The following is a 10,976-nucleotide window of genomic DNA, read 5'->3' on the forward strand; positions in this document are numbered from 1 at the left end:
CCGTTCGCACTAGCCTACGGAACGGAAGCCGTTATTCCAACCGAGATACAGGTTCCTACAACAAGGACGCTAGTGGCCGAGACCGAGTTCAATGACGAACTGGTGGCACGAAATTTGGATTGGTTGGATGAGACACGGGAAAGGGTCATAGAGAGATTGGCACGGTACCAACAGGTGTTGAAGAGGTCTTATGACCGGAAGGTACGTCACAGAGAGTTCAAAGTTGGAGATATGGTTCTACGAAAGGTATTTTCTAACACCAAGGAAGTCAATAGCGGTAAGCTCGGCTGTAACTGGGAAGGCCCATACATCGTGCGCAAAGTCGGGGAAACAGGCGTGTACTACTTGAAGACGCCGGCAGGGGAGGAGATTCAATCACCATGGAATGTATTCAATTTAAAGAAATATTATCAATAAAGCCATCTTTGCGCCTATGCCTGCTGTTCAAAGAAGAGCCTTGGTCCCGCCACGGGGACCAAGCCCAACTGGGGAGTTGGTCTAAGGAAAAGCCTCGGCCCCTCCACAGGAGCCGAGCCCAACTGAGGAGTTGGTTTGAAGGAAAAGCCTTGGTCCCACCACGGGGACCAAGCCCAACTGGGGAGTTGGTCTAAGGAAAAGCCTCGGCCCCTCCACAGGAGCCGAGCCCAACTGAGGAGTTGGTTTGAAGGAAAAGCCTTGGTCCCACCACGGGGACCAAGCCCAACTGAGGAGTTGGTCTAAGGAAAAGTCTCGGCCCCTCCATAGGAGCCGAGCCCAACTGAGGAGTTGGTTTGAAGGAAAAGCCTTGGTCCCACCACGGGGACCAAGCCCAACTGGGGAGTTGGTCTAAGGAAAAGCCTCGGCCCCTCCACAGGAGCCGAGCCCAACTGAGGAGTTGGTTTGAAGGAAAAGCCTTGGTCCCACCACGGGGACCAAGCCCAACTGGGGAGTTGGTCTAAGGAAAAGCCTCGGCTCCTCCACAGGAGCCGAGCCCAACTGAGGAGTTGGTTTGAAGGAAAAGCCTTGGTCCCACCACGGGGACCAAGCCCAATTGGGGAGTTGGTCTAAGGAAAAGCCTCGGCCCCTCCATAAGAGCCGAGCCCAACTGAGGAGTTGGTTTGAAGGAAAAGCCTTGGTCCCACCTGTAGACACCCCATTTTTGCACTCGCCTAATTAATCAACTCGTCAACCCGATCGCAATGATTCCCAATGATGGATGTGTATTCCGTTGCTTTATTTTGTTACCAGATATGTTTCAGAAATCCGGATGAGGTATCTCGAACTGAAAAAACCTTAGAAACCACGCTACGCTAGAAAAACACAACCCCAGAAACATAGAAATCATCATCTTACAGACCAAAAAGAAGCTTCACGATAAAAATCACTAAAAATTGAACAAATTACCAAAATACCCCTAACCTCAAAACAACCTTAGAGCCTACGTTACGCTTAGGAAAACCCATTCGAACACATAAAATAACAAATCGAAACCAAATAAATCATTTCGCCAATTTTAACAGAATTTGACAAAATTACGAAAATGCCCCTCATAAAGTTCACAACCATTTCACACAAAATTTTCATAAATGACACAAACCAACATTCTCATTGAATTCCTTACGAAAAACTGATTCTAAAACATCCTGGAACATTAAAAACTGACTTAAAACGTGAAAAGTCCTCTCCGGGGGCAAAACGGTAATTTCACAATTTTCATAATTAAAAAATTCGAAATTAATAAATAAAATATTAAATAATTAAATTTAAACATTAATAAAATTAATTTAAAATTTTGAACCTAAAAAATCGATCAATCGGACTCTCAGGCAAAATTGTTGAGGGTTCGTGGGATATTTCTTTAAGGACCCCTCAATTTGGGGGTCCAAAGAATTAAAGATATTTTAAAGGGGGGTTCTCCAAAAATTAAAAGTAAATCAAGCAAGACTAAGGTCAAGGTATTAAAGTCAATCAAGTGAGACTGAAGTCAAAATTAAAGTCAATTAAGCAAGACTAAAGTCAAGATACTTAAAGTCAATCAATTAAGACTAAAGTCAAAACATTAAAAGTCAATCAAATAAGATCAAAAGTCATAATAGAATTCTAATTAAATAATAACTCTATCTAATAGAGTTCTAACTTAAAAATAATTCTACCTAAAACAATTTGAATTAAAACACAATTCTACCTAAAATAATTTAAACTAAAACACAACTCTAATTAAAAGATCTCTAATTAAACACTAACTCTATCAAAATCCACCCCTAAAAACATCTATAAATAGAGGTGCTCACACCCTATTTTCGTATCAAATAATAAACCCTAGGAGAAGTAGGTCTAGAAGCTCCCCTAGCCCCCCATAAACCCTAGTTTTGGAGCCCCAACTCCTTAGCTAACATCCCTCCTTCAATTTTAGTCTAGAAAACACCCAAAAGCCTTCTAAAAACATCCCCAAATCCGCAACGAACTTGAAGAGTTCAGATTCAAAAACAAGGAGATACCTTGCCTCGGAGATCCGAAGTCAAATCCGGAAGCAGAACGAAGCAAGGGAGCACGGTACGAGGAGTTCTTTTTGTCAGATCTGAGGGAACCAAGTCCTTGCATCCGAAAGGTATTATTTTTTATTTTCTATTTTTATCTAGGTTTTAGCAATGTAATCTACTTGGGAATTTAGTAGAGACCGGCTTTGGCCGGGCGGGGTTGGTGCCTAACACCTTCCAACCTCGTAACTTGATCCCCGAATTCAGTTTTTTTTTGTTTTAGATTAGCTTTTATCCGTTTAGAGTCATTGATCGGTTCCTAGACCGAAATAACTAGGTGGCGACTCCCAAACCTCAAGGGTCAAAAGCGGATCCGCGCACCCCGCGGATCGAGGGCGCTTTCACCACCACGGGGACCAAGCCCAACTGGGGAGTTGGTCTAAGGAAAAGCCTCGGCCCCTCCATAGGAGCCGAGCCCAACTGAGGAGTTGGTTTGAAGGAAAAGCCTTGGTCCCACCACGGGGACCAAGCCCAACTGGGGAGTTGGTCTAAGGAAAAGCCTCGGCCCCTCCATAGGAGCCGAGCCCAACTGAGGAGTTGGTTTGAAGGAAAAGCCTTGGTCCCACCACGGGGACTAAGCCCAACTGAAGATTTGGATTAAGGAAAAGCCTTGGCCCCTACACGGGAGCCAAGATAAACTAAAAAAAAATCTAATCTAGTACGGAGTCGGGGCCCGGTTCTTTGCTAGCATCAAGTCCACGGAGAAATCTTATGATCGAGACAGGATGTCGGTCTTGGACAAATGACGAACCCAAGGGCTTAAATATAATAAGCTATTTCGTTTGTTTTAAGCAATATGCCTTAACGTAAAAAGCAGGGAAAAGAAAGCAAGAAAGGACAAGAGTCTCAGAAAAACATCTATTTATATATATTTTCGTTGATTGCATAAGAGATTACAAAAATGGGCCACCAAAAAAGAGAAAAAGAAAAGAAAAACTATTCGTCCGCTACAATCGCTACCACGGCATCTTCGAGGGCTTGGATGTCCACTGGTGCAACTGGGGCTTCAGGAATCGGCTCGGGAGCAGCAGTTGGTGTGGCTTCCGGGGTCACCTCCGGCCTCTTTGCAGCGGCCTCGGCTTTCCTTAGCTTCGCCTTCAGCTTATTATAAGCCGTCTCCCAGGCCTCCTCTGAAGAATCCAGCTGGGCTTGGAGGGAGTTGAGCTGATCTTGGAGTGCTCTCTCCTGCTCTACCTCCTTCGCCTTCACCAGTTCTTCTAGGGAAGAGATCTTCCCCTCCGCCAGAGCTAGCTTGTCTTTATTCTGCTCCAACTCGGATAGTGCGCTATCCAAGCTTGATTGGAGTTTCTGGGAATTGGCCGCAGCCGCATCCCTTTCAGCCTGTAGCTGAAGGAGGCGACCTTCCGTGGACCTAAGGTTGTCCACGGAAGCATCGCGGGATTCCACGAGCTTGGCCACGGCGTGTTGCACCTGATAAGGAGAAGAAAAGAGTTTAGATGGAGGGACAAACCGGAAATAGGATTCGAACCAAGGAAAATAAAAGGCTAGGATAAAAGCTCACCACCGCCAAAGCTCGGAACGCTTCGTTCGAGAATTTTGCCGAATCACCGGCAAAACTCTTGCGGACTTTCTCCACGTCCCGCGGTAGCGCGGAAGCATCGAAGATTGCCCTTGCTATGGCCGGGTCGGACAAGGCCGAGTCTTTGTCCGACACCGGCCTGCCCCTGATGGTGGGTTGGACTACCTAGGGGGAAGGAGGCGCGACCCCCCTCTGCACCTATCCAGCCGAGGATGCCTGCGATGGCTCGGCCGGATGGCAGGTCTCCTCCGGAACTTGAGGAGGGGGCAGTTGGAGCACTGGGGCTGGGGAACGGGGCCCCCTCCTCAACCTCTTTAGAAGAGGTTGATGGTCTTCCTCTTCTTCCTCCTCAGGATCGGCATGTCTTACCCCGGGAGTTACAGTTGGTATTGCTGGGGGAACCACAGCAACTTCCTCCTCCTCAGAGTCGGAGGCGAGGACCGGTGGAGGACGTTTAGATTGCAGGGCCATTTTTGCTGGGCGGATTGACGGAGGTAGAAAGGCCGTGACTTGATTGTACAAGTCGGGGTTGGAGAAGAGGTGGGTGATCACCACGGAGTCTCCCGGGAACCTGTCTTTGGCCGGGCCTGCATAAGTCGGACGACACATATTCAGACTCTAGGCAAGAGAATAGAAAAGAACAAGAGGAGAAACACTTAGTTGCACTCACCGTGGGTGTTGAAGAAGGAATAGGCCAGGGAGGGAAGCTCGTCACCTTGGGCGTTCTCCCACTGACCGGACAACTGTATGGGGAATAAAAACCACTCCTTGTCCGAGTCAGGTAACTCGACCAAGGAAGGCTTCCCTCTCCTCTTCGATAGATAGAAGAAGCCCGGCCTATTCGGGCACTTCTTCAGAATGAATTGGGCCCGGATATCCCAGAGCCCTAGCTGGAGGCCGTCCTCCAGCCTACTGTTCATGTGCTCGAAGGCACTAATAAGTCGGAAGAAATTTCCGCTCATTTGGCCGGGAGCTCTCCGGTAAAAATTCAGAACCTCCCGAGTCAGCCTACTCAGAGGGACTCGGAGGCCTGCTCTAAATTGCCCCCAGTATACCACCGTGGTACCTGAAGGACTTTCCCTGAGCTGTGTGGCCTCGTCCACGTAGGACAGGCCCACATTGGCTGGGACACCGAATGTGTCCCTCACCATCTCTAATGGGGGACAGGCAGGGGAATAAGATTTCCCCTTGGCCATGGAGGAGGACTAGAAAAGGAGTAAGAAGAGAAGCTAGAGGAGAGGGGTTGCCTTGACTCTGTTACCTTTTTTTTTTTTTTTTTTCCTTTTCCTTTGCCCTCTTCTTTGAGAATGATCAGAGACCTCTCGCTGAGCAGCTGACGACCGGAAGGCGCAACAAAGGCAGGGCAAGGGCACAGCAGACGCGCGAGCAGAGAAAATAGGGCAGAGTAACGGCAAGGAATGCGAAAGTGAGTAAAAATGGGGAATGGGCGAGATATATATAGGCAAAATAGGCCTCGAGATGTGTGCCCAAGATCAACGGATGGGGTTTCTCAGATGGGTTATGATAGGGTATTAAATAACGCTGAGAAACCCGATATGACCGTTCGCCCCATTGCACGCGAATCGAGCCATTCCCCGGGCGCCACGTGTACACCACGCAATAATTGCGCCGTTTAAACCAACAGACAGGACGCGAACTGCAATAATAGCCCAACCGACCGCCGCCCTCGAAAAGTGAAAAGGCTAAGTAACGATTCGCCATAAAGATACCATTAATCTTAGCTAAGACCCAATAAGAGGCACCCACGTGTCAGTTTTCGTTATTAATATTCCCGAGTACCCGATCATGCTGCCCGAGCCCTCGGGAGAGGGTATTGTGGGGGGAAATTCTTGAGCACCGACACGTGGCTCGGATAAAGGGCCAAGGATAATGATTTTGAGGTCGGACAAACCACGACTCTTGTTCGGTTTATTAACTCCGACGAGTGCATGTATTCCAAGCTCGGAGCTGTGCCATCAGCTCGTAGGTCGGTATGACAGGTCTGACAGATAAGCCTGCAATAGACAGCCAGTTCTAACCACCCACGTCATGTCAGACCAAATCTGACTTTCTCAGAAGCGATAGGGCAGTTGCAACAACTCCTGCAGCTGACATGTCAGGGAGTAAGCTAACTACCTCAAGTCACCTCAAGGGGTGGCGCAGAAAACAATCAAGTTGAACGCCTATATAAGGAAGAAAACTATGAGTAAAAGAGGTTCGAATGCTCCTTCTCTAAAACACACTACACTGATCAATTTTGCTAACTTGATCGTCGGAGTGGGCTGTTTTGCAGGTCCCCCGGGCTTAAAGAGAAGGAAAGTGTAGAGCCATTTCGTGTATCTACAGGTACAAAGACTACTGTATCAATAATTGATTTGAAATCGATTCTACTTCATTCAAATCTTTAATCCCCTAACAAACAAGTCATTTCCTTTTGTCTGATCGAATGATGGCTATAAGACCTTTTGCTTTAAAAAAAAAAGCTCTCTTTTGAGAGATTCTATTGCCACACCAACTAATGTTAAGACCATGCCAATTCATATGTGAATCACCAATCAATGGGTGAATCTCCATTTCCCCCTATGAATACTATTCATTTTAATTCTCAAAACATGTTTTTTCAGTGAATTTGTCACTTTTATAAGGAACAAATTCGTTGATAAAATATTAACGATTTTGTCATATTAATCATCTCGATGGCAATTCATCAGTGATTTGTTAATTATAAAATTGATGCATTGACTAGAAAAATATGATTTGAGAATAAAAATGATCAGTGTATCGGAATTGGAATTTTTTCATAAATTGCACGCATTTTGATATATATCTCCCAAACAATTAGCACACGTCATGGGGGTGCTCTTAGTAAAAGTTGGTGTTGAAATCTCTCTCTCAAATAAGTGATTTACTTCCGGAATTTCTAACATCCGAGTAGATTTGATTGAAGCCATAGCATATATTAGAAATTGCAATGTTTTTACCAATCATGTGATAGTTGATGATGTAATAATTAAGTCTTTAAGGTCTATGATGATCCCGAGTCACTAGAGTTTATATTGCCACATCAATTTTTCATTATAAAACACCAATTAAACATCAATTTTTAACCGATGAGCTCTCCTTCTTTATCTTCATTCTAGTGCTAAAGCTGTTGTGATTGTGCACTGGTTGATGTAAAATTCAAGCATTGGGTCTATAATCATGAATTGGGTTGTGGAGGAATGGAGCATAGTTCCAGTCAATTTTCTAACTAAAATTTTAAGGGCAAATGTTGCTGAAATTTAAAGGAAATTATTATAATTTTTAGGTTATATGTTGTCAGAATTTTTTATTTTCAAAAAAGAATTCTTATAGATTTTTTATTTTATTTTATTTTTAGGTGTTAGATTATTGAATAAAATTTAAAAATGTTTAAATTTTTTTAACGATTTTTCGCTTAATGCGTAACCAAACAATTGTAAAGTTTTATGATGACAGGAAAATAGGTCAACCAAGCATTGCAACCACAAAAGATAAGAAATGCAAAAGATGTTTTACTTCTGAAGCTTCTTCTCACAGTTATCATTAGATGCCAAAACCTAAGGAGCAGTATTATCTTCATTAGACACCTCTACAACTTCTGCAAGTGCAGGATCAGAGGATGCAGCCTTCGACACCAAATCAATATACAGCTTAGAGAGTGCATGACGGAGTTCTGGCACAGAAAGTTCCGCAACAAAGGATGCAACATTTGAGGCCAGATCACAGGATAGCTTTGTTAGCGCATCACGGACTGGCTCTGGCAGATCTCCCAAGACTTCGGCAACACCTGAATTCATGTGAGATGATGAATGACTCGGATTTTGAGGCGATCTAAGGGGAGTAGAACTTCCAGTTGTTCTTGAGTCAAATGTTCCAGCTCTATTAGAGTTGAGCAGTACATTTAACCTCAGAGGATTAAGAGGTTGATTAATGGCCTCACACAGATCTTCGTCATCAACAAGTGTCACTGCATCATTGGCTTCATCAATATATGTAAGAGTAAAATCTGTATCAGACGTAAAGTTAAAAACAGCGCGAATCTTCTTTCTCAGCTCATCCATGCGCTTATGTTCGCGATAGAAATAAAAGTCAAAACGTCTAAGCGTGTCTCCATATTTTACCTGAATAAATAACAGACGTATAAAGAACAAGGAAAAATACTATCACAGGGTTTAAAAGAAAATGCAAACCCAAATAACATGCAAACAAGTCCATCAAAGGTGCAAAAACAAGACATCGGGAAATGATTATTTGATACTTCACCTTTCATAAATTGGAAGGAAAAATTATTAATGACAAGTAGAATTGTTCTTTTTTTTTTTTTTTTGCTTGGAGACTTTAACAAGTCATATGGAATTAAATAAGAAAAAGGTAGACAAGATGACCAACTCTCAACACATGCTTCAAGTTCATCCACGTTGTCTATGTTGAATGACATCTAAGAATGGGAGGAGTGATCCGTGAGGGACAAAGAATGTGCAATGCAAATTGGATATGTTATTTTATTTTTGTTTGATAGGTAAAATATCATTTCATTAAGACGGTCGAGATGACAAAAAATACAAGAAGAGTGCAATCAAGCGGATGCAATGCTACAAATTTGGTCCCATCTTACAAGAAAATCTTAAAAACAGACGCCCTAAACTCCTTGAATACTTTACGCCAAAAAAACAGCAAATTCGCTACCCAAAAGGAGCAGATAGGCTTGCCCAAGGAAGATTGGGATCGATGAATTCTGCTCTCCTGGGCAAGTGGTTGTGGAGTTGTCGGGTGGAGGATAGCAAGGACAAAAGTGGTTATGGACAAGTTAGGGGTATAGCACCATGGATGGGAGAGTAGAATGATTCATAGTTCCTATGAGAGTGGTGTTTGGAGAGACATCGTCAAAATTTTGCCTATGTTCTGTCTTAGGATTAGGTTCAAGACTAGGAGGGGAAATAGAATCAACTTTTGAGAAAACCGTTGGTGAGGGTCTCTTCATGGATACTATGTGGGGTTCTAGCTTCAAGAACCATTTCATGACTGATAGATGGAGGATTTGGCTAGGATGGTGGACTGTATTGCAGGTGCTCCCTTGTCTCTCGAGTCCAATGCTAGGTGGGTGTGGGAAGGGTATAGGGGTGGCATGCTTTCCTACAGATCATTATAAAGCTTGCTTGTGCAAGCAGGTCCATCATCCTCTTCCCAATGTTGGCAATTTGGGGGCAGAAAGTCCCATCGAAAATCTCATTCGTCCTATATGCCTAAATTTTGTTGTCTCTATAAAAAGAAAGGAGAGTTGGATTAATCACCTACTCGTTCATTATGAAGTAGCCGCGAGATTTGGGCACAATTTTTCAATATATTTGCTATTTTGCTATGATTCCTGGCTTCATTGAGATCATTGTTTAAGTCAATATAATTGTCATGTGTTTTGAGGAGGAGGAGCTCCCTCTAATGAGATCGCTACTTCAATTATGATTTTTCTACTTTAATAATGGAAGAGAGAGAGAATTCACTGGTCTTTTTGAGAATTTCATGGGTAGGTGGGAGTGGGTTGTAGAATTGACCCTGTGTAGGGCTAGGTTGTTTGGTCTTTGAAGCAAAGACCAATAACCCACATCCCATGTTACTCAGGTATGGGACATCCTTTGAAGTTGGACAAACATACTATCTGAGCTTATGATACCATATTGCAAGATACATTGGGTGTTACAAATCTTTACTTTACAGTCCTACAAATTGTCAGAGTTGCTCAATCCCTAAACTTGGGTTACTAGATATTTTTTTCATTTTTGCGAAGTAAACATTTTATTAATGAAAGAGAAAAATAAGGGAGGTCGAGATGACCATCCCAGGACAAGCAAGACTAACAAACAAACAACACAGTCCTACACCACAGCCAACTTACAAACATTATCTCACCTAACAAGAAAATCTTTGGAAAAACAACCCCTAAAGACCTTTGGTTACTGGACATGAACATATGATTAATAACATAGCGTTTCTCCAAGTATTTAAAAATTCATTTTAAGCTGATACAGATCGAATGTAACAACTTAGCTAAGTTGGTAGAGGCATGTGGCGTGTTTATCCCACAACCTAGGTTCAAATCTCCTTGAACTGACTTTCGCGTTAACTACTAACCACCTTGCTTGCCCAGAAAAAAAAAATTATTTGACAGGGATCTCAAGTGCATAAACATGTTGTATCATATGGGGTTTTGATGATTAATGCAATAACTGATTTGGATCCATCCATATGTAGCTTATACAAAGAAGTCAACCACCATCACACCACATGTTCTTAAATTGACAAAATTAGAAATAAAAAATCCATAAATAACAGTATGTGTTGACTTAAAGGGATTTTACATCTTCCACCATTAGAGTATTAGTCATTCGAAAGAACCTACTCGCCTTACAAGCAGGAAAAAAATAAAATAAAATAAAACACTTCACAGATAAATCGCTTCTCAAAGACTAAGAAATTCAGGAAACAAACTCCATACTCAGCATATAACTTCAACCAATTTGAAGGTTTTATTCCCAATTTTTCATTACTAATAGTGGTTTTCTACAAAACCCTAGAAAAATTAACATATCATATCCACATATTTGTCTCCATGAACAACAACACATCAAACTTCCACTAGCACCTTAGAATTTCATGAAAAATCAAAACTTTAAAGTGCTAACACTATAGAATCAGTACAGAACTATATTCAGAAACAAATTACACCTAAACAACATGGAATCAATCAACAAAAATAAATAAAAAACTAACCTTGATTATCATTGCGAAACTAGTTTAAACAGAACAACTGAAGTATCGTTCGATCGATCGAAAGTTCGACAAAGATGCGTGAATTGGAGGGGAAGAAAATCAAAACTCTAGTCGAAACTAGAGAGAGAGAGAGA

General features: G+C 42.7%; 1 protein-coding gene across 1 annotated transcript; it reads right to left on the minus strand.

Annotated features, from left to right (window-relative positions):
• Positions 1–7,538: 7,538 nt before the first annotated feature.
• LOC147394777 (protein JOKA2-like) lies at positions 7,539–10,976 on the minus strand. The gene is made up of 2 exons (XM_086453056.1): positions 10,843–10,976; positions 7,539–8,198 (listed from the first exon to the last, which is right to left on the minus strand). Exons 1-2 carry the CDS (start codon positions 10,852–10,854, stop codon positions 7,635–7,637), a joined length of 576 nt encoding a protein of 191 aa, XP_086309182.1. The 5' UTR covers positions 10,855–10,976; the 3' UTR covers positions 7,539–7,634.

Source organism: Akebia trifoliata, chromosome 9, assembly GCF_017979445.1.
Source record: "Akebia trifoliata isolate Shusen 1 chromosome 9, ASM1797944v1, whole genome shotgun sequence".
NCBI classification, from domain to species: domain Eukaryota; kingdom Viridiplantae; phylum Streptophyta; class Magnoliopsida; order Ranunculales; family Lardizabalaceae; genus Akebia; species Akebia trifoliata.